At 47.2% G+C, this 24,413-nt stretch overlaps 1 protein-coding gene across 1 annotated transcript in view; it reads left to right on the top strand.

Moving 5' to 3' along the window:
* Positions 1-24,413, top strand: part of PXN (Mitochondrial substrate carrier family protein) — a 44,803-nt gene that overhangs the window by 5,858 nt on the left and 14,532 nt on the right. The window contains exons 7-9 of the mRNA XM_087397317.1: positions 15,372-15,440; positions 15,671-15,778; positions 20,884-20,952. Of these exons, the coding sequence (XP_087253443.1) occupies positions 15,372-15,440; positions 15,671-15,778; positions 20,884-20,952 (246 nt within the window). The remainder of the gene's footprint in view (positions 1-15,371; positions 15,441-15,670; positions 15,779-20,883; positions 20,953-24,413) is intronic.

Below are 24,413 nucleotides of genomic sequence, written 5' to 3'. Positions count from 1 at the left end.
CAATTGTAATGCATACATTGCTTGCTCTGAGTTCCCCTTTAGAGTCATGTGGGTGATTGTGCTATGCTGCCATGTTTGTCTTATCTGTGGTGGGTTGTGAATGCACTTGCATGACACTCCAAACATATGAGGAAAATGGTTTATGAAAGGTCATGCTTGATACCTTCCTCTTGACCATCCTACACATGAAGGTCAAGTTGATCCACCATCATCCTCTTTGAAGGCAAGTGACTAGATTCAAGCTTGGAGGGAGAATGCAGGGGAGCCTCGTCATGGTATGAATAGGCTATCACTATTTCATGAGGTTCCATATTTGAGGTAGTTGCAAATCAATCATCTGTTGAATCCCATTCTTATCTTGAAGAATCTAGGGGATTCTATTTGGGCGCACTTGGTTGGTGACAAAGACACAAGATGATTTCGAGAATGCTTGCAAGCCATGGATAGGATGTCTCACTTGTGGTCGCAAATGCATGGCCCAAAAGTGGTTCTCCCAAAAGCATCACGGATTCTTTCTAAGAGAAAGGAGGCAATTGGTTAAGGCATACATTGCCTCTTTTTAGAAACCAATTGGACACATGCATTTCTTGAAAGGAGTGCTTACAAAGGACAATAAGTTTAGTCGCCTTTGCATACAACAGTTGAGGGGACCACAAGTTGTAAATAAGTACGATGTGACACATGTGGTGCACAATTGTCAATTAGGTAAGGTAGACATGTGCACCTCCTTACCTTTGTGAAGACATTTGCCAGGGCATCAATAAATATCTCTAGCATGTACATGGTGTTGGAAATGTTGTAATATTTATAGGTGTCGGTCAAAACTCAGGATTTCAACTTCTTCATCGCTTCTCAATAACTCGGAAGCGGTACAAAGACTCTCAAACAAGCTGTCTACATTTAGAACAACACAAATTTTTTTCAATATATTTCAGGTATTGAGGGGTTTTATAGTAGTGAAGAGCTGCCTAGAGTTCTGCCGAGAGTTCATCCATCAAGGAATCCATCTCTTGTAGCAGGTCATGAGGTCTACGAGGAATAATCTCTGATGTAGCCTCGTCCTTCATCTCGATAAAACAATAATCCAACATAGGTGTCTCATTATCTTGATGTCCTTCCATGGCTAGAAAATATCTCACAAGGGACTAGAAGAAAAACAGCTGCGTCCAAACATGTGCTTTTCACACTAGCAAAAGAGAATCTGGTGCTGCATGGAATCAAGGAAGAAGGCGGGTAGAGGACAGCAAAAAAGATGGCGGAATCTGATGGCTGATCTCGGATGGAAAGAGGGTGGGAAATTTGCCTTCATGCGCTGAAGTGCTGAAGTGAGAGAGAGAGAGGAATCTTGGGTATATAAATAGCCAAGAAGGGCCATCAAAAGCTGGGCGAATTTAGGGTGGGTGCTTGATTTAGAGCAAGTGCTTTCCTTGCTAGAGAAAAACAAAAAAGCAACCTGCTTTTTTGACAAAAAACCAGTCTCGCTTTTAATAGATCTGGTCCCGCTTTTCTCCAGCCAGCCAAAAATAGCCAAAATGCGCTAAAATCAGGCCATACACTCCTTCCCAAAGCTAAGCACCTGCCCCAATCATATCGCCCCGAATCTCCTACACAAGCCATTCTCTGGCTTATGAACGCCCTCTCTTTCCTCCTGCTTCTCAACTGTAGCAAATCTAGGTCTCTAGGGTCTTTCCCTAACCAGCCCACTCTTCCCCACACAGCCAATCACATCAACAACCCAAGCGTGGGAAGTTATAGGTCAGAAACAACACATACTCATATCTCTTGCTGAAACATCAAGTCTTCTCATCGCCTACCCTTCTCAGGGAATCTGGATTTCCAAGCACGTAGCAACCGAGAGAGAGCACACAGCCTATGGACGTCTATTTCTTCCACAACTCTCCCAATCATGAGCGCGCATCATCAGCCAACGATTCAGCCCATACATGAGCAGAAATTCAGATTTGCAAGAGCAATCACAAAAAACGTATCTGGAAGACATATTTTCTGCATACCTTGCGTTGGATTCAATTGTGATTGGACGGCTCTGATACCAAATGACACGACCCCACAGGATTTGACCCTATCACTGACCTAGAATCTCGTCCTCAATCCAACCAGAATCATAGCGCAGGTGCCTCGATCCTCCCGCACCCCCGAGCACATGGGCTACAACTCGACTCATCCATAGGCCCGTATTTAACCCAGGCGTCCCATACCACCTGAGCCCGTCCAGAGGACCTTCGATACACCACCTATGATCCGCCTTGTAGATGGCCCAAGTCCTGCCGGCCTAGGTCCAAGGCCCATCCATCAGTTGAGGGGTGATCAACTGAACTCCACAATAGCACTGGCCCTCCCTCTATATAGAAGGAAACTTGCTATAGATAACACAAGCTATGAATAGCTCCCTCCATATAAAGCGAGCACTGTATATGAATCAATCTCTATATATAGCAATCTCGGCTATAGCCATCTAGCCCTATGCTATCCCATAACCCACGTTCACCTGCTATCCAACCCTAGGTACACCATGCACATGACACATGGTAGCCCATCTGCTGCCCATGTGGCAGCCCCATGACCCATCCTATCAATGTATGGTCCATCCCCCTTGATGCACAGCTATGATCCTGTTGTTGCTCTGTGATTTGTATCTCATGGGAGAATGTCTGACTTGATGATTGGATTGCCTCGCCTATGAGGTGCATTGATGCTAGAATGCACCGCTCGTCATCATTCGTAGGCACAACGGAAAAATAACTTTCAAACTGATTGAGCCAGAATAATGCGCTCAAAACACAAGTGGAACTGTAGAGTGAGTGTGAGAATTAGAGGGAGGAAATTTAACGGGCCTTTGAAGAGGAAAATAATAATTGAAATAATGTCTGGTTCAGAGTGCTGAATACAACTGTTAAGAACTGAAAGGACAAGTACTATATGGAGGGGATGAACCCTCACTACAAAAGAGGAGTGGAGCTACTGTATAGAGGGACCAAACCCTCACTGCTTAACTGAGTCCTGAAGTAGGAGAGGGACTGCTATGATGTAGAATTCTAATTGCTGCTGCTGTTGGGACTAAACCAGGTCTGTAGATGGAACATGTAGATGCCCAGGACGGGGGCATATGTGCTGCTGACTATCCTGGTCCTCAATCGCTGTTGATCCCTATGGAGGCTGCTGAGGAGTGAAGCCCAAACTGCCTGGGAAGTGGATGATGCATTACAAAATTCTAGGATTATCATGTAGTGGCCTCAATAACATCAGTTTAAGACAGAGTGTTTGGGTTTAGATTTGAAGTCTCGAATAAGTGCTTTCCCATCCCAAAAAACACCCCATTTGCCTTCTTTATGTGCTTCCTTCACCTTTATTGAGTTAGGTATTTCTTTGTTTAAGCTGATTGGGAGAGAGCTCTTTAGATACCCAAATTCTTGTACCCTTCAGTTTGTGTGTCTGTCTGAGAATATTAACTCTTTCTGTTGTCTCATTGAAGTAAACCTTTTGAATAATACCGCTTATGGTGTTTTCATCCCATTCAATCTGTGGCCTTTTTCTTGCTTAGAGAGAGAGAGAGAGAGAGAGAGAGAGAGAGACAGAGAGAGAGAGAGAGAGACTCTATTAATGTCCACGGGAGACCAATAGGTCTATGGGACAGGAAGAAAGCCCATCTAGTACATCTTCTTGGGGAGGGCCCATAGCAACTCCCAAAGAGTTTGAAACCTTGCGATGCAGAGTACCTTCATAACATCTGAAAAACTTAATTGGCCGTACATAAGTTTAAGACTGAGAGTCTTTTAGTTTTCATAATTTGTTGACGAGTGCTATGCTTTCACGGTATAGTGCCCATTTTCCTTCTTTCCTAACATTCTTGACCTTGGCTAATTCCGTTGCCTTATTCTTCAATTGGGCTCATGTGAGTTCCTCGGCTATCCATACCTTGGTCCCTTTTAGCTTGGCTGATTGTCGGAGAAGGCTGATTCGTAAACCCTGTGAGCTAATCGTATAATAGCACGTCCCTGAGAGTGTCGGATATTAGTTGCTCCATCATCACCCTCATCGTCAACCTTCTATTCAATGTCGGGCATAGCTGCTTTGACATGTGCTAAAGCCTCACTGAAAGAATCCTCTTCTTTGTACCAGTCTTTAGGGAGCCCCCCATTCTAATCTTTAGTGCATTCTCACGTCTGGCTTTGTGTTCCTTGATCTCTTCTTGATTGTCAACTTTACTTGCCTTTGCATCAACCTTCATGGTCACTTCCTTCTTAATTGTTTATACTTCAGTCTGAACTAGGTCTTTAACTATAGAGACTAGTTGAGGGGGGGTAGGGGGAGACGGCCTTGCAAATTTGCACCATCTCATCAATTATTTCCTGCATTTGCTAGTTGAATCGCCAAGTCTCTTACCCGTTTTTGTAGATACAAAATCCGCTCATGGTGCCCAACAATGGGTCGATTGAAAGGGTTTTTTGCGCAATAATGGGTCGATTCTGCATACGTAGAGGGTTTCATGGTTGCCACTGTAGCATATCGAGTCTTACTGGTTGAGGTTGTTGGGGTTGATGGGGATTTCTAAGAAGAGAGCTTAGCCATTCCATGCTAGGGGTTAGGATTTGCTGCAACCTTAGAGCCCTTGCGTGGAAGGCGAACTGAATGGCGGAGTTGGTAGCGTGAGTGCCCGGGACTTGTGAAAAGTGGCTGTTGGCTTTGTGTAACAACCCTCGCCAAGTCTGATCAACCCTAGACCTTGGTGGGGTATCCTCGTCAGTTCCATAACCAAAAACCCTAATAGAACACAGGCCAAGCTTGCAACTCATCTGGGTCAGGCATCCACCATAGGCACAACCCATAAGGGTTGACGCTAGCAGCTTACCTCTCAGCCGTAGACTCATCTGAGCCACCCTCAAGCTAGAGGTCTAAACCACTTGGATACGAGAGCCAGTTAGCCTTAGAGGATCCAGACTTGCGTCCCATATCACAAGCCCTTTCCCCTAGCTGTTGCTCTCTGGCCAGTAGGTCTTGGTCACTGAGGATCGTATCCTGAGGACCCCTCGATAATGAGCCTCTAGCCTATACTTATAGGCTAGGTATCTTGCTTTATTGGCTTTAGCCATTTTCTTAGCTAGCCTATTCTAAGCCTCAGCCCAATTAGGCTTACCCTGACTTGGCTAGCACTCCATGCCAAGTATAGCAGCCTAGCTCACTCCTAGTGATCTAGACCTCATCTGCTAGCTTAGGTCATAGCCCTAGGTTAGTCCTAACCTCAGGACAGATTCTATGTTGACACCCAAGTCTAGTCCTAGACCCTTGTTAGCTAGGCTTGGATACCGCATACAAGATTTTAGCCAAGGTCTTGAGCTTGCGGGTGTGGCCCCACCTCCTAGACATTATCCGTGACATGTAGACATGTTTTTTGAAAGAGCGGAGCATCCTACACAACATTTTCGCTTTTTGGGAGGCAGTGGATTGGGTAGGGATGGGATATTTCCTGCGCTTTGAGACGGTATGCCTCACAGGGATGCGGCTCCCCATCAAACAAGAGGAGGAGCTTCTAGACTCAGAGTTCGCAAAGTACACATCCCTTTTTGTTGAGGGTACCACAGCGAGCCTAGAGGCGGTCAAGGTCGCTCTAGCCATTTACTGCGAAGGATCCGGGGCTAGAATCAATTGGACTAAATCCGTTGGCTTCTTCACTGGATCAGAGGCAGTCCAAGAGGTTCAGGATTGGGGTTTGGACTTTGGCTTTTGGTGGATTCTGCGGGGGCGTATTGTGAGGTACCTTGGCTGCCAGGTTGGGTTAGATATTACAGTAGAGCAGCAGATTGCCCTGGTGCTAGAGAGTGTGTGGTGAAAGCTCCTATACTGGAGCTCAGCTAAACTCTCTCTTCCAGGTAGAGCACTGGTAGTTAATTAGGTCCTCCTCGCCACGGCCTGGTACATTGCCTCCTGCTGGTGCATGGGGCAGCTGTGCCGCTTGGTGCGAAACTTTGTTTGAGCAGGTTTGGATGGCACAAGCAACACCAGAGCCAGAGTCGCCTGGCAAACAGTGATCCTACTGCAGGTATGAGGAGGTTTGGGTATCATTGATCTAGAGATGCAGAGCAGAGCCCTCTTGGACAAGTTGGTCTCATCCGCGGTCTCACTATTGGAAAGGTCACCTCCCTATCTGTAAGCACCCATGGGGGAGGTAGACCAGGGGATATTGGGGCTGCCACATGGGCAGCACATGAGCTGCCACGTGGGCAGCACACAGCAAAAGGTAGAGGCTGCCACATGGGCAGCTATCCAAACAGGGCCAATGGGCTAACAAGAAGGGTACCTGGCAAGTCGTGGAGCAGACACGTGGACATCAGGGACCTGCAGCAGCCTGATTGTAGGGTTTTCCAGCAAGAACAGATGGTGCAGCAGTACGGAAGGGTACGGTATGCATATGTGGCTGTACGGAGCTGGTGAAGGCCTGGCAGGAGGCAAGGATGGTGCAGCAGGAAGGCGCCTGCATGAAGAAAGATGCGGGGCAGATGGCGGAGGCTATGGGCAGGTGTGAGGCCTGCAAAAGGTCCTGAATCTAGGGCAGTAGGGCCCTGGCCAGTGGCGCAATGCCACGTGGCAGGTCGGCCCTGCAAATGGCCCTGAAGGGGCCTAGTTTTGTGGAGTTGAGTCTTTGGGTAGTTTTTGACTATAAGAGTGGAGTGGTGATTCTCAATGCTTTCAACTTCTTCTGCTATGCAAATGATGAAGAGTACAATACCTTGAAGCAGTTATGTGTACTTCCAATTGTGAGAAGGGTGATTCTTGAATGCATGTATACACAATGTTTTCATGGTGCTGGTTGGTCACTTATTTTTGAAGATCTTGTTGAGGATCACATTGTGGAGGGTTTTCAACAAGTGGTTATGCATAATAAGTTGGTCTTGGTATACTAAGGCTCTGTGGGATCTTGTTTGGGATATTAGTTGGATCTTGGTGTTTTTTTTTTGTGTTTCCTCATGGTGAAGATTCCAGTGTTTTGAGGGCTCTCTGATGAGATGTGAGGAGCTCTCGTATCTGTGTCTGTCGAGCTGTCTCTCGATTGCATACCATGTTGTATCAACACCGCTCTCTACTAGGTGCCTGGAGGACTCCAATGCTAGCCTCGGTAATCTCCACTGGGGTAATCTCCAGACTCTGTGGAGGAACATCACTGTTTGAAAGATGGCATCAACTTGGAGAGGGGTCATGGCGAACAAGGCCTACGTAATCTGATGGGGGACTGAGGGCTTACTTTGAATCATCCTGGATTCCATAATCACCTGTAGCCTCTCAAATCTCCTCCGCTCTGTCACTGAAATATCACTCTCCCAGAAAGGTGCTGCATACATGGCAGTCAGTCTCACTAGTGTGTCAAAAAGCCAACCCTTCGTCAAAGGGTCCTGGAACTATCCCTGGAAGCATCGCCACCTAGTTGGGCCAAAGCACCCCGTCCTCGTGTGAGTCGCGCTGTACCCATCGTGAAACATGGTCCGGTGAACACTATCCCCACATATGTGTAAAACTGCACTGTCTCCATTGGCTCATCACGATATGTGAAGCTATGGCGACTCCTGAGGTATTGAAGATCATAACCTTAGTTTTTCCAAGGTTAACTGTCAAGTCTCTCCCTGCAGAACATCTCCAGAGCCTCTAGATGTTTCTGCAATCCCTCTGTTGAGGATGATATGAGGACTATGTCATCTGCGTACAACAGTAGTTGCATCATCAGGTCAGCAAGAAGTGAACCCTCTCCACCTAGGCGATCGACAAACGAAGTGATCTCGTTGATACAGAGCCCGAAAAGAGTCGGTGAGAGGGGGTAGCCTTGTTTCACTCCGATAGTGCTCTCAACCTAGTCTGATAGGCCTACTGGGGCTTGTACCTTCTCTCTGACAAACTCATATAGACTCGTGACCCCCCAAATCATGATCTCTGGGAGCTGCAGCTCTTGTAACCTCTTGATCAGGCGAGAACATGGTATAGTATCAAAGCCTTACGAAAGTCTACAAAGCCAATGTGACTTTCTGATGCCTTGACTTCGCCTCCTCAATAATAGCCCTCAAGGTGAAAATGTGGTCAAGGGTGGAGTGCTATCTCCGAAAACGTGCCTGCCCAAGAGCTCGCTGCCCGTGACCCTTTGTGTGGTTGCTGCTGCTGATCTCCTCTGCCTCTTTAGTACTGACCCATATATCGTAGCCAAAGTGTGGCCAATCATAAGAGTGCGGTAGTTCCGAGTGTCCATGGGATCACTTGCCTTGTGTATCGGTACTGTGGTGGTGGTGCTCTAGGTAAGCGGAAGCCATGGCATACAGCATGGTTGAACAACTGTGCTAGGATTGGGGTCAAGATCTCTTACCCATGTGCAAAGTGCTTAGTGTATAGTCTCTCATGATCTGGTGATCTGCGGCTATGAAGCCGGAGAAGGCAGCCTGTACATTCTGCGCAGTAAACAAATGACACGTACTGGGTCTGGGTATAGAGGACATATCAGGTGGTGCCTGACCTGGGACATCATATAGAGAGCATGCATATGTACACCAGACTGCTGGATCTGTGATGGGGATGGGCGACTTCCCCTCCGACAAGAGCCCCCATCCCGTAGTAGGGTCGCCTCTGCGAAAGAAGTTGATCACCTTATCTATTCTGTGCATGAGGAAAGGCCGCTTCTTACGCCGTCTCACTCGGCGTGAGATCCACTGTGCCTTTGGTGAAGTCAAGTGTCCCAGTGCTCGCTCACGTGTAAGGGGGGCTCTCATCTCTCTGCACTCATCGTCGAATCAGGGGTTTTGGGGCATCTTCCCATCTGGGACATGTGAAGATCGTGTCGTGGGAAAGGATCTGGTGGCAACATCTTGTATCACTAAGATAAGGGTATCTGATGCATGTGCGAGGTCCATCCCCTCTCCAAGTAATACTAGAAGCTCAGAAGCCAAGTGGCTCACGCACATCGGGTCAACAGCACGGTAAAAATGAATTTGAACGTGAGTGGGTGATGGGGGGGCCCTCTTCATGGTTGGCACGGTGACCGATATACAAAAGGCAAGGTATGAGTGGTCGGCCCTGAGTGGAGGAGGCGGCACAATAACATCATGTTTCCATAGGGCAAAGGCTAGTGGACCGAGCAGGTAGTCCACCGTACTACTCCCTCCTCCATGTGGGAAACAATTAAGCCCGCCAGATGATGGCCATCTTCTGAGGCCGCTATATATGATAAAGTCATGGATAGCCCCCAACTCGAGTAGATGCGTCCCATATGCTGTCACTGGTGCATTTGCATTTGCCGATTGCCTCATGATCCCTAGCTCTGCTGCATCCATTTCCGGTACTATGGGGGAATCCTCATCGAAATCTAACAAGCCCACGTGTCTGTTCCCAGTACGTGCATTGAAGTCACCAAGGAGGAGAGTGTCCCCGTGTCTGGTGAACTCTGTGATTTCATCATGGATAGTCTCATATGGGCTGTGCCCGTCAGTGGTGACCTCTTGTGCAGAAAATGATGTGTTTGGGGGAATGCAACACATGCCGTGCATCTGGTAGCTGAACTCGAATCCACATGTGCCGTGTATGCTCCTCCCTTCCTATCACAGAGAGGAGTGGCCTCGGATGTGATCTGAAGAGAACAACCACACCTCCAGATGCTCGTACCCCACTATCCCTCCTCAGTTCCTTCCTATGACTGGAATCATGCGTTTTTTGTAACTGTGGGTAGCCCTCTCTCTGGACTCTCATGTGTCTCGGTGTAGAAGATCGTGTCTCTGTCACTGTATGTCTCCAAGAACCCCCTCGGATCAGACCAGAGGGTGCCATTACAATTCCACACTGCCATCTTCATTTTGTTTTCATACTCGTCCCATTGTTCATACACCGTCATGTGCTGTCCCCTTCTCCCCTTCTCCTTCATCTTGTACTTCTCTTTTTGCCCTCTCTCGGATGATCACCTTGCCATCTCTGTAAACTGCCCATTTCCCCTCTTGTCTTGCAGCCATCACCCGCACCATTCCTTCCCTTCTATGCTCCTGCTGTGGGAGTGTGAGATCTGCATTCAGAAAGATTCTGGTTCCCTTCAGTGTTGCCCCCGTACTCATGAAGGTGGATCTGTCTGTGGCTCTTTGTAGCTTTACTACCAAGGGCCTCGTCGGTGCATCTACTTTACCCACTCTCCAGGCTGATTCACAGGTAAGGTTGACTCCCATCTTGTCAAAAAGGGTTTTGGCATCTGACATGGGGCTATCACCTATTGTTAGGTCTCTAACCAGCACATTCAGATTCTTGCTGCCCCGCCGTTTTTCTTCTTCAAGTGTTTCAGAGATGAGCTCCCTTTTCTTTGGTGTTGCATCTTTCCATGCAAGCATATTTGGCTTCCCTTTCGTGATTTGCTGTATGAACTCAGCATGTTTCCCTTGTACCGTTGTTTGCAAAGCTGCCATTTCCTTTTTGAGCTGTTCGTTCTCTGATTTCAGCACATCAATGATCTTGCATCCTTCCCCTTTGCATCTTTGAGCTGTTTCATTTGTTCTTTAATGGTGCTCAGCTCCTCATTTAAAGGTGGCTGAAACTCCCCTTCCTCCCAATGTGCGCCTGCCGTCAATTTGTCATTCTCATCTTTAAGGGCAGCAACATGGGCTCCAATGTCTAAATCTGAGAGGCCAAATGACTGGTTTTCTCACCTAGAACACGAGTCATGTCTTGCAGCATTTTACCTTTTTCACATGTCCATTTGGTTTGTGTCTCCCCTTGCCATTTCTTCATTTCATCTTGCATTTGGGCATGAAGGTTTGAGAGCTCGTCTTCTCTAGTCTCTCTCAGCTTTTTGTGTAGGCATTCAATTTCAGTGTCTTGCATCTTACATACTTCCTAGAGTGTTGATATGCAAGCCTTGACATTCGGGTCTTCTATCTTCTCCACCTTCGTCCAAATGAGGCTATACATCTGGTCCTTCTCGCCCCTCGTTTTCTGGTCTGGTATTGGCAGCCCGGGGCCTCGAGGTATAGAGGGTGCCGAGGCTAGTAACAGCCCCCCCTGTCTGTTCTTGCAGGCCTATGCGGGGTCCTGCTTGTTCGTGGCCTATGTGCCGAGGGCAGGATTGGCGAGCAGAGCATGTAGGTGAGGTGAAGCTAGGCAGGGGGGACTAGGGGCTAGGTGGTTGATTAGGTGAGGGGTGCTAGGCACTAGGTGGGAGGCTAGGAGCTAGGCGAGAGGCTGGGAGCTGGGCGGGTGGGCTAGGGGAGCTAGGCGACAGCAGCAAGGAAGGTGGGGTAGTGCGGGCAGCAATGCCTAGGCATGGCAGGCAAAGCACCGTGTAGGCAGCAGGGCGACCAACCAGGGTGGTTAGCTAGCATGGCGGGGAGCGAGCAAGGAGCAACATGGCGGGGAGGCCTCATGGCGAGCAAGGCGTAGCATGGCGGAGAAAGAAAGAAAGAAAGAAAGAAAGTTTATTAAAGTCTTCGGAAGACCGATGGGTCTATGAGACTGTGAAAAACCTGACACAATGAGCTGTGGTAGGGGAGTTACTAAACGAGCATCCACACCAATGCAGAATGTAAAAAAATGCAAAATGGCAGTACTAAGTCCTTAGTACAACATAGTCATATCCCGACTATATATATCAATCTCGGCAGCATCGTCGGCATCATCATAACCGTCATCATCATCATCATCAGCAGCAGCAGGACATCAAGATGGATGAGGTTGTGGAAGTGGAGGCATGAGGTCAGCAATAGAACGTTGTCGCCCCCTCAAGGGTGCAGTCTTGGTATGTCTCCTGGTCGTAGCTCTGCGTCTAACCAAGGCTACTGTGACCCCCGTCGGTCGGGCTCCGACCCTAAACAAGGAGGGGATGTCCCCAAGTATGATCTGTGAGTCAAACCTCTGTCTGAGCTGTTGGGTCACAGGCTCTGGGTCACGGTCATGTCGATGTCTCGCCTCGTAAGGGTCTATGAGATCTGGTTGAAAGAAATCCGTGATAGAGCTCTGAGAGGTATCAGTCAAGGGAGAAGTATTCTCCTGTCTCCGTGCTCGGAGTATCCTGTCGCGGTGTCTGAGCATCCCATGAATGAAACCAGCCAAACATCGCTGGTCTGGGTAGGAGAGGACACGGGCCAACATCCCATAACTATCTCTGAAGAGGCAGTAGAGATGCCCTCAGATCTCATAGTAAACATGACACCTGAAGATGAAATGCTCCTCTATCTCGACCTCTTGCATGTCACACAGTGTGCATATGCGCCTCTCCCTTGGTAACCGCTCTGCTCGGCTGCTCTCGATACGAAGTCTATGTGAAGAGACCCGGAACTGCCCAAGGGAGATCCTCAGTGAGTGGGTAGGTGAATATGCGTGTGTCCTGGTGGATCAATGAAACCCTCCGCTGTGATATGTAAGAAGTGATCTCTGTAGAAGCCTAGCTTCACTGGAAGATCTCTCGGGCCCAACCAAGTCCGGAATGTGTGCAGCTGTAGTAGATCCTCATGGATAACCTGGTTGACCTCGTGTGATAGGAGGGGAGAGAAAGGAGCATCCATGTTGTATTGGAAAGGAGGTAGTCTGTCCATGTGGAGCCCTAGTCCTACAAACCATCTCTTTGTGCGTGCATACCAACACCTCTGATCTCTCTCTGCTGCAAGTGCCATAGAAGAGGGCAGTGCTAGCCATGGTATCCTGCTACGTCCGGATGTGTAATCCCCATACTCCCTGACTTGGTTCAGATATGCAATGACTTGAAATGCAACATCTAGCTGTAATGGAGGTGACCCAAACTCCGCCCGAATGATCTGGTGAGGGACGAATGGCTTACCACGAATCATGTGTGATAACATGAGAACCTATAGCCGCTCCACCCTGGCCCGCTCTGTATCTGATAAATTTGGCCCCTAGCATGGGTTGGCATACATCCCTGCTGAGCGGACCAAGGAGTCAAAAAGCAATGCTTTGGTCCGTGGATCCTGAAAGTGAGAGCGGAAGCACTGTCTCTCCAGTCTAGCCAATGAAGCATATCCTCTGCTCAGGCACGCTTGCATCGCGGGTCTCATGGTGAAGATGGGTTCGGAAAAGACGACCCCCAGATAAGTGTATGATGAAACTATCTCAACAGGGGACCCATCAAATGTGAAATGCTCATTGCGCATGACGACTCGAGATGTATTGAAGATCATAACCTTGGTTTTACCCAAGTTGACCTTCAAATCATGAGACTCACAAAAGGGCTGTAGTGCGCCAAGGTGTCTCTAGAGCCTCTCTGTTGAGGAAGACAAGAGAGCCACGTCATCTGCGTAAAGTAATATCCGGATCAGCATGCCCGCGAGAGAGCAGCCTACCCCACCGTGTGCTTGCATCACTGTCTTGAGCTCGTCGATGTAGAGGCCAAACAAGGTAGGTGATAATGGGCACCCTTGTTTGACCCCGATAGTGCTCATGATCTCGTCTGTCCATCCAGCTCCTGTCCGGACTCTGCTTGAAACTCACTCATAAAGTGCCATGACAGCCCATCCTTGCGGAAGTCCACAAAGCAACAGTAAACCCTCTGCTTCCGTGCGCCCTCGCCTCCTCGATGATACATCTGAGTGCGAGAATGTGGTCCATGATCCCATGATCCCGGCCTGTCCCACTGCTCTGAGTCCTCGACACTCCGCAAATCTTTTGACCGCAGAATCAAGTACTGATGCATAAATCTTGGACATGACATGTCCAATCATAATGGTCCTATAGTTCTCCGGGTTCGTGGGATCCCTTGCCTTGTGGATGGGTGAGATAGTGTTGATGGTCCAGGTGCGTGGAAACCCCAAGAAAACGGATTCATTAAATAGCTTGGCTAAGATTGGGGCTAGGAGGTTAATCCCATATGCAATGAACTCAGTGCATAGTCCCTCATGATCCTTTGCTCGGCCGTTATGAAGTTTCATTACGACATCCTTTACCCCCCCCCCCCCCCCCCCCCCCATAGTGAAGAGGGTGCAGGATGTGGGGCGTGGCAGATGTGATAGGTTAAGGGCTGGCTGATTTGGGATATCATAGAGCGTGCGTGCATAATCAGACCACACCTGAGTGTTAGTGAGTGGTGTGGGGGACCGTCCCTCTAGAAATCTCCGTCAGAAGTCCTTAGAGTTGTAACTGAACAGAATATTCAGTAGCTCCTCCTCGTTCTGACGCACGAAGTCAAGTTTCTTCCTGTGTACCAGACGGCAGTACTCGTGTAGCATCTCTGGTTCGCTCGTAAGGCTGTTTTTTGTTTCGAATCTAAGCTGACGGCGTAAAGCCTTACACTCATCATCGTACTAGCTATTATAGGGTACGGTCCCAAGAGGTGGTAGGCGGGTGGTGTGGGGAAAGGCGTGAAGAGCAGCCTCGCGAGTGACTAGGGCAGCACGGTCCTTTAGTAAGGGTATAAAGTCAATGTATGCGAGAAGTATGTACAGGCGGCCAGAGTAAGTAGGTGAGTGATCGCGATCAAAGCGTATATCATGGTAAGTGGAGTAAGAGCTCAACGGGGTAGAAAGTGCTGGATCAACAAAAAATCTAAATTTGTATGATTGGATATATTCTAGTCTTACAAGGTATCTATGATTTTCCCTTTACATCCTTGAGTTGTTTCATTTTCTCTTTGGTTATTGTCAGCTCCTCTTTTAGTGGTGATTGAAGCTCTCCTTCATCCCTATGTGCCCGCATCTCATTCTCCTCTTTGAGGGAAGTAACTTGGGCTTCTAGTGTTTCAATTTGGGAAGCAAGAGAGCTGGTTTTCTCGTCCACAATTCGATCCATATCCTTTGCCCATTTGGTTTGCATCTCTCCTTGCCATCTCTTCATGTCATCTTGCATTTGGGCACGGAGGTTCGAGAGCTCATCTTTCCTGGTTTCTCTTAGCTTCTTTTGTAGGAACTCAATCTCAGCATCTTGCATTTTGCATATCTCTTTAACTTTTGATGGGAGCTCTCCAGAGGGTCCCGTGACCCGTGAGGTGTGCGGAGAAGGGCTGGAGGTGCGTTGTGCCCTGGCGGGAGTCCCGATGGGTCTCATGACCTGTGGGCCTGCTTGAAGATGCGCAGAGAAAGGCTGAGGGTGCGTGGATAAGAGCTGAGGGATGGCAGGGGTTGAGGGGTGGCGAGGGGTTGAGAGAGAGAGAGAGAGAGAGAGAGAGAGAGAGATTTCTGACTGCAAATTTTCTATGCTTAATGGCTTTGTTTCACCATGTTTATATCATAGTATGCTACGCAGGCACATTAGTGCATTTACTTTTCTGGTAGACCCCTTTGGGGCTTGCACAATGGTGGGTGCTGTGTTAGGACTAACCCAGTTGTTCCTCCATTTGCAAGTGCTCTTACTGTGTGTTTAGCCTGGGCCAAGTTCAGTGTCATTTGTATTTTCTTCATTTGTTGTAGGTGCAAGATCTCTATAAAGAGGCAGGGCTTTTGGGATTTTGGAAGGGCGTCTTTCCAACACTGATCATGGTGAGAAGATTCTTTTGCATGACTATGCCTTTTCCAGCTAGGCAAGTCAGATTCGGAATCTCTTTTTGCTATTTGCAGGTGGAACTCATTTTTGCTATATGCATTATGGAATTCAATCAAGATGACTGAGCTAATACATTTCTATAAGTTGGTGTAGATGACACTGCATGTAATGTAGTCCAAAGATAAGAAATGGGAGTTAATGTAGCAGCTATGGTTTGTTGAGGCAGGTGAGCAATCCATCAATACAGTTTATGCTATATGAGGGCATGCTCAAACAGTTGAGATTAAGGCGATCTTTAAACCAAGAAGGGCTAACTAGTGTGACTGCTGTGGAGGTATTGCCCTACTATACTTTAACCAAGTTTGTATGGTTTGTATGGTCTTTGTCTTTCCCCTTTCCACACCCTTTGTGGGTTTCATCCTGTTAAAAGTGTTTGTAATCCCTTGTGGATTTTTTTTTGGGTATTGCATTGGGGGCTTTGGAGGTATTACACACAGAAAAGTAGAATGCTAATGTTCATAGTTCCTGGCTTTTTTACTGAAAAATGCTGCTTACATGAAATATACTTCTAGTTTACTGCCTTGAAAATGTCTCAGCATTCCAAAATGAAATTGGGCTCTATTTAAGCCTCTCTTTTCACAGTCTATCTATGGATGGGTGAAAGAACGATTGTACGCAGCTGTTGCTTGTCAATCTAGTGAACTGCTAGTCTTCAATGGCTGTGCTACTTTTCATGTCGCTCAACAAGAGCGGTGACCTGTGGTACCAGCTGTGTGCCCTTTCTACAGTTTTCTAGTGAGCCATCAATAAAGAATTTAACAATGGTTAAAATATCCAGGTGGAAGTCTGAAATGTTATTGATTTGTTGTTGAGAATATATAATTAATGTTTGTACTGTACTACTGCCTACTTTTTATATAACTTCACAAGTGTCAACTAATGGAAACTGCTTCCTTCAAGTGGCCAATTTTCTCGTTCTCATAGATGAATGGTTGATAAGGTAACCTAGAAGCAAGTGCCAATAACCAGTACACGTGAGATGGTATATTGCTAGATCCCTTGAGCCAAGAGGCTAAGTAGTGTAAATTCTCTTGAGCCCCTATCGTGCAACAGTGATGTGTTATTCTCTCCTCATTTGCTCAAGCTGAAAGAAGTAGGAGAGATCTTCTGCGGTTGAGGATTCGTCCAAGTCGTAACCAACCGTGTAGAGGATTGTGTGTGGAACTAGTTGCTCAAGCCATTGCTTCTCTCATGAGGGTGTCCATGGAGAATCACTTGCCAATGCAGGTGTTGTAGGAGAAGGGCATGAGCATTGCCTCCTGGGCTAGGAGGGCCATAGCCACTCTGCATGGTTCGATTGTGCCTCTCGATGTGGCTGACTCTCGCACAACCATATTGGCCGCTATGAATGCTCTTGTGGTTGAACTGACTAGGGTCAATAAACCATTGCTTCTCCCACCACTTGATTACTGTAATCCTCTACCTACATAATTAAGATAGCCCTCGTGTGTGGTCTTTCGGTGTAGAATGGGGTTGTAGGTGGTGCACACATGCCTTGCTTGTATTGTAAAACACCACTAAATGCTGGCATAAAGCGGACTCAGTTTGACTCTAATTTGGGAGAATTGTCTAGTTAGCATGTTGAAGGATCCTCATCTGCATGTAGTTCCTCCAGCTAAGTTCTTGGGATGGTTGCATCAATCTCCTCATTTTGCATCTTGCCCCTCTCAAGCGTGACAGAGTTCCAATCAATTTTTTCTCAGGCACGTGTTCCAATACCCTAGGGATGGGGCTGGGCCACTATTCCATTGCGTACCTACCGAGTCTTGGACTATAGGGTGCCAAATGAGTAGCTGCTGCTCAAACTCTCTTTGCAACCTCGGTGAGCCTTGCATGACGGCACCTCCAAACTTTTGCATTGTTGGGGGACCTTCCCAACCAAGGGGGTCTTAGTAAAGATGCACTTGTGGAAAGACTTTGTGTGGTGTGCGTGAGGAGAGCATGTCGTAGGAGAAGCTTTTCCAATGCTTTGAGTTTGGAGTGAGGAGGGCTTAGTTCCCCCTTGATTGGTGGAGAATAACTGTTTACCACTCGAGTTCTAGTCTCTCTCGTGTCACCATAACTTGCTGTCACATCTGTCCCATGCATCCTTTCCAGAAGCACTAATGGGATGCTATGCAACCTGTGTCTTTTCTATGTTTTCATTGATAGCTCATTAATAGAATTTACCTTTTTCGGGGGGGGAAAGAACAGACGGTCCCTCCGGTTGCTAGCGACCATTTCTCTAGGCCATGCCTTAGGAGAAGGCAACGACTCTTGCGGCTTCCTAAGGCTGCCAACCGGTGCTCATTATAACGCCTATCGAAGGATCAACTTCTTAGGTTTCTGTCTTGCATGGTCTTGAAACCTAGCTCACTAGGAAGGAGGGAGTAGTGAACAAGGCCTTAACCTTTGAGCTATTTGGTTCAGCAACCAAAAGGTGACCCCATCTTGTAGGAGGGTTGCATCCAATCTTAGTGAGATCAATAGTGTCTAGCTCCCAACATATCTGGTGCAGCATCAAGCCATGCTTAGCCTCTTTGCCAAGCATCACCATAAGGCTTAGCGTGGGCCCCCCCACCAATGTCCTAGTATTTGCCTTGATCTTTTAACATGAAATGAAATTGCTTTGTGGTCCACTCCTTTGTTTTTGCAGCAACAAACATGACTCGACCAAGCAGAGGGGATTGTCCAGTGCCTCTACTACTTCCAAGGTCGCATATCACCTTTCTCAAAACCAGAGAAGGGTCACGATGACCTAGAGGTTGTGGGGGTAGTCTTGGGGGCTTAAGAATTTGCATGTACTTATGAGCAAGCTTTGCAGGGAGATTCTATCTTGGGTGGTAGAGGCAGGGAGGAGAGTCTAGGGAGGGGGGCGAGGAGAGTGTAGGGAGGTCTGGTGAGAAGGGTTTGAAAGTGAGCCTTGATTGGAGAAGGTTGTCAGGCGGTAGGCTTGATAGGAGGGGGAAGGTGGGAGGGTAGTGTGGTGGTGGTGGTGGTGGGTGGGGAGGGGCGTCAGGGGAGGGAGTGGTGTGACTGCTTAGGTATTTGAGAGTGAGAAGGGTCAATTTGAGGAAGTATTGGATTGAGGGGTAAGGGAGGGGTGATTGAGGTTGTAGGAGCCAAAGGGAGGAAGGGATGGTGGCGGGTAAGTTGCCACCTCCAAAGGCAGGTCCGATGGCGGCTGCATAAGAGCCTCCATTGGAGGATTGAGATAGCTTTGTGAGCTCCAACTCAAGGGGGCAAGGGAGGAATTCCCTCCTCCATGGCTAGTATGGATTGAGGGGTTGAGAATTTGCTGCACTCTGATCCTAGCGAGGATCATTTGCAGATGCGTAACCATTTGATCCTTGTGTTGCCTTCAAACTCTCTTCCTCACATCCTTGACCAGGTACTTGCTCTTATTCTTGCCTTGCACCTTGCTTCAAACCATGCTCGAGAGGCGGCCGCTTTGTTCGGAGCCAGTTGGGGAACTCGTGGTTGGGGGGGGGGGGGGGGCAGTGGTTTTTTTCAAAGGCCCTTCTTGGGAATGGAGTGCCTAATTGGGCTATCCTACCATCCTCACCCTTGAGAAAGGATAGCCTAAAATGGACGATCATGCTCTAAATTTGGTGGAGAAAATTAGCCATTAAGTTCATAAAATGCTCTTTTTGATGCATGTAACTTTATTAATGGTGCAACAAATATCTAAATCATGCCTTGCTATTTGATTTGATATGCTACATGACCGCATTTCGATTTGTCAATCAAAAGATAGTAGTCGTCAAAGTTCAGCAGTTTTGGCGATCAACATAGATTCTTACAAAAAAATTTGAATGCCATGGTTGCCTTGCTTGTTGCCCCAAACACAAATGAGCGCCCAACTTTCTAACATTCGCCTTAAAAAAACACACATGGGGGGGACCCCTTTCCTTGTAGGAGGATAAGGGGCGGTCCTTGGCCAAGTGGTCAAATCTTGTGTAACCTAAATACTACCCAGAAAAACTTCTCCCCCTTCTTGCAAAGCTCTCCTCCATTACAGTCTCCACAAGATTTTTGGATGGAGGGAGTTCAGGTCCTCTAACATGAGGCGTATGCTTGGTACTCCATCATCCATGAGTATTGGAGCTGCTTACGTAAATGTCTCTAGGGAAATGCCAAGACATCCACCAACCAAGGGGAGGATGTTCTTGTATTTGGGAATTGTAGAGTGACCAATCTCCATCTTATCCACCATGAACCCATGGTACCTAGGAGTGCGACCTTAGGTAAATTAGGCTTTGATGTCATTGGAGCTGAGTGGTTTTTTGAGATAAGCTGGAGAAGCAGACTCCTTGCATAGATGGTGAAGTTGTAAATGTGGTCCCCCAAGGCAAGAATGCACTCAAGCATGACCTTGCCTTGAAGCTTGTGACCGTGAGCTCTACTTGTTGCTTGTCCTTTGGTGAAAGTCCCTTTTATATTTAACCATTTGAATCTGCTGGCTGTGTGAGAAGAAAGCAGAAGAAAGGAGGGAAAAGGAGGCAACACGAGGGGAGAAAGGGAAAGGATGAGGGGGAATGCTAAAGAAGGGTGGCAGGGGGAAAGGGAAGGAGTGGTTGGAATGGGAAGCAAGCCCACGGGAGAGGAAAGGAAGGGGGGTGGGGTGTGGAAGCAACGGCGTGGGGGGACTGCAAACACCCTTTAGCCACCTCGGTCTGCCAATGGGCAGTTGAGACACCAAAGACATGCCCCGGAAGGGCTATGGACAGGAGAGGGTGGAAGACTCCTTTGAGGGGCTGTGAGCAGGAAAGAAGGATGGAAAGGAGTCCGGTAGAGGCCACAACCAACCCAAGGATGGCTCAGTAGGGGTAGGGCCTTAATATGCAGCCTCAGGGCTGCTCAAACCGTCTCTAAGGCTGCCCATGGGCTGGCAAAAGGGGAGATACAGTAGACAGGGAAAGAACGGGTGTGGGCCACAGGGAAAAATGAGCTGAAAGGCAGGGGGAACAGGCAAAACAAAGCGCAAAGGATGTGAACAGGAAGGAGCGGAAGGCAGGTTGGAAACTAGAGGATGAAGGCAGTGGGAAGAAGTGTGGAACAAGGAGCAAGGGATGTCATAGGTGGTGGGGGAGCAGCAGATGGGGAGCTAGCAGGCTATCTTGCATATTTTGGCTCAAGCCTTTTGTATTTCTTTGGGTGATAGAATAAGCATATTCCATGAGAAATGATTTTATTTTATGCCATGTATGCTTCTTTGTATGGGAGTTTTGTGTTCTTGTTCCTTTCTGTAATTGTGGCTATGGAGATTGTAGTTTTCTTTTGTTGCTGCATGTGCTCCCATGTGCTTTGGTTTTTCAAAAGGAACAAATGTGATTCGAAAAGTGTAGAACTGGTTTTTCAAGTTTGTAAACTTCTAAGCCTTCCTGATATGGGACTCAGGTATTCTTGTTAGGAGCAATTGCAAAGCTCGGAGCAACAGTTGCAACGTATCCTTTGCTAGTAGTAAAGGTGAGATACTACTTTCTTCAATCAATCACCCTCTTTCACTTGTGATAGATGCCTGTAGCAACCTTTGAAATGTATGTAGAAGCCATTTGTAACGATGACATGGGTATGAATATAGTCAACAAGACATGAAATAGAATCAAAATTTTCTGCTGAATCACTGTGCAGGGTGATGTTATGTGCTGGTGCAGTTAATGTTGGAGGGTCACTGACCCACGTGTGAGCCCCTGAATGGCAGGACAAGGGGTCAGGGTGCTATAGATAGGATGCATGCCTGGACAGGAGGATTGCGCAGAGTCAGCAAGTTCAGAGGACTGGTAAAGGCTGGAATGCATGCTGGAACTGTTGCGGGTCCATGTGGCAGCCTCTGGCTGGAGCAGGTGTAGAATCCCGTAGGATAGAATAGATGCATCTTGAAAGAGGAGTGAGAGCGAAACCAAAATGTAGTTCTCTATTATGGATTGTGAGAGAGAGGACTCTCTCTTATAGAAAGGGGGAGAAGGTAACACCTTCCCTACATCAGTGGGAATCAGCCCCTAGATCAGTGGGAATCAGCCCCTTCATCAGTGGGACTGGCCTAAGTCAAAGGAACCTCCCATGTGGGGGCCTTTGGCTTACATCATCACTTAGGTCACACACTAGACACATCATAGCACTTGATGTGCCTTTACAACACACACAAACACACATGTGACTCCCCTAGATGCACACATGCACCATAGAGCAAGCCCTTGATCATACTTATCCCAACATACCCTCCCTCAAGGGTTTGCCTCTTGCAGTGTCAAGGATACATTTAGTCTCATAGTTTCTCATGCCATCTCATGGTGGTCAAGGATAAATCTATGGCTAGGATCTCATGCTAGCAAGGGTTCCCAAGGGTGTGAGGTTCACAGAAATGGGATAGACAAAACACATATCACATGGTCTACATCATATGGTGACCAGAGGTGATTTACAAAAGACATAACATATGATATTCTTTTTGGAGTACTACTCCAGGCAGAGAATCTCAAAATTTGACCAAGTGATGATAAACAAAAATTCAAAAGACAAAGTGCTTAAAAAGCAGTCTTTATTTTCTTCATTTGCTGATGGAGTTCTTCCTTCAGCCAGATTTGCTTTGTTGTTGAAGTAGTCCTTCTTCATAAGAAATGCTTGATTCTCTTTGTTGTTCTTCATGGAATAACACATTCCCTTTTCCAATTGTAGGTAAAGGAACTTAATAAGCAAGATATATTTGAAGCATTTTCCTTGTGCACCAAATACTGTGAGATGATGATGCCGAGCTTCATGTGAAGTTTCAAAGCCATCAATGTGGTGAATGTATGAGTCACTTAATCCCAAAGCAATGATAGCAAGGGCCTTCTTGTCTTTGATCAACCAATTAGCTTTTTCTTTTGTAGACTTCTTTCCATTCACAACATTCCATATCTTCTTTTTAATAAGCATAAACTCAGCTTTTGTTTGCCAAGTATGGAAACTAGTTCCATCCAACTTCTCTACTTGCTTGGGCTTAGTCATCTTTACAATTCAAGTACTCATAAAGAGAATCACATAGTCATAATTCTAAATGCAAAGTATAAGGATACTTATGAGCTCCATGACTGAGTTCTACTACTCAAGTATAATCAAAGCAATGAAAGTCTGCAGTTAATAATGAAAGCCCCAAACTTATGGTGATTACTCAACACCCTTTGACCAAAATATGGAGAATTCTGTCAACAGAGATCAGAGTAGATTGGAGGGTGCAATTCTCATAGCTCATAGCTCTATTCAAGGGGATTTTTATGCAGGAAGAAAGGCCTTATACCAGAGAAGGTCCTCCACCAAGGAAGAGCGCAATGTTGCGCTAGGTCGCCATAGCCAAGCTTGAGAAAATCGACTGGTTTTTTGGCGTTTTCTCCTCCAATTCTTGACCAAACGGGCTCAGATTTCATCAGCAGCTTGCTTGTAGTGTCGTCCAGCTCGGGCTCAGAGGAATCAGCAAAGGGTAAGTGCAGAGGCGGCATTACGTGACAAATCGGCGAGCAGTCTTCGTGTTGGCGTTGTACGTACAGAGGAAATCTCTCTAATTGCTTGTAGCTGGAAGGTCGCCCGTACACGAGGAGTCTACAGCTCAAAGGGTTTAAGCAATGATTGCATATAATGTAAGAACTGAGCTCTCACAGATTTGGGGAAGAAAGAGGAAAATGGAGAAGATGAAGAAGCTTTCAAAAAACTAGTAGTTTATGCTAGAGAGAGCATCTAATGCTAGGCTAGGCTAGATCTAGAACCTAAAGCTCTGATACCAAGTGTAGAATCCCGTAGGATAGAATAGATGCATCTTGAAAGAGGAGTGAGAGCACAATGAAACCAAAATGTAGTTCTCTATTATGGATTGTGAGAGAGAGGACTCTCTCTTATAGAAAGGGGGAGAAGGTGGGCCTTGAAAGGCTTCAGTTTGCAGAAGTAGAATTGGCCAAAATGCCTGCCTATTTATAGGGATTGAAGGGGCCCGATGTCTACCCAGCATCAGCCCACTTGGTGGTCTGTACCAGCCGACTGGCAAGTCTGGAAAACCCGACCGGAACATGACCAAATATGCTCCATTTGATGACCAGATACAGGCACCTGCTGCCGGGGCTGCAGACCGCTGATTTACTGCCAATTTCTTGTGCTGCTTGCCATGCAAACAGCCACGCAGACAGCGCAGCTTTTCCAGCATCAGATCTGCTCACCTGCTGTTGGGATAAGTATGATCAAGGGCTTGCTCTATGGTGCATGTGTGCATCTAGGGGAGTCACATGTGTGTTTGTGTGTGTTGTAAAGGCACATCAAGTGCTATGATGTGTCTAGTGTGTGACCTAAGTAATGATGTAAGCCAAAGGCCCCCACACGGGAGGTTCCTTTGATTTAGGCCAGTCCCACTGATGTAGGGGCTGATTCCCATTGTAGGGGCTGATTGCCACTTATGTAGGGAAGGTGTTTGTGAACAGCAGAGAGTGTGGCTGATCTCTCTTTCTGTAGATCTCGGTCTGAGCAGTCTCTCTTGACTGTGAATTTTCCCAGCACTGTTGGCTGGCGGATGAATAACTGACTTCTATTCCTTCCCTACATGTTGTATTCTCTGTGAGAGTTGAGTCAGTCTTTGCTGAGGGAGGTTAGGGTTGAGTTTATTCCGCACTGCTAGGGTTGCTGTTCAAACAGTCACTAATTCTAACAGTTAAGTCAGTCCTGATCAGCTTCTCATCACTATTTCTAGGAACAATTACTGGTCTGTTTGATGTCTTCATCCTTATCTAAGAATGTTTTTATACTTGACATGCTCAATCTTTCTCAGCTACTTTTCCCTGACAATCAGTTAATATTGTTCTGGTTTACACCTTGCTTACTTATGTAAAGGGTGTAATGGAAATCTTCTAGCTGTGGCTACATCTTGTGTAGTGTTACATTTCGAAATTGATTCATTCATACATGCACCT

The sequence above is a fragment of the Dipteris shenzhenensis genome, chromosome 26 (assembly GCF_047967505.1).
Source record: "Dipteris shenzhenensis isolate YYH24624 ecotype China chromosome 26, Dip_SZ_1.0, whole genome shotgun sequence".
Taxonomy (NCBI): Eukaryota; Viridiplantae; Streptophyta; class Polypodiopsida; order Gleicheniales; family Dipteridaceae; genus Dipteris; species Dipteris shenzhenensis.
This window is presented reverse-complemented; position numbering and strand designations above follow the sequence as displayed.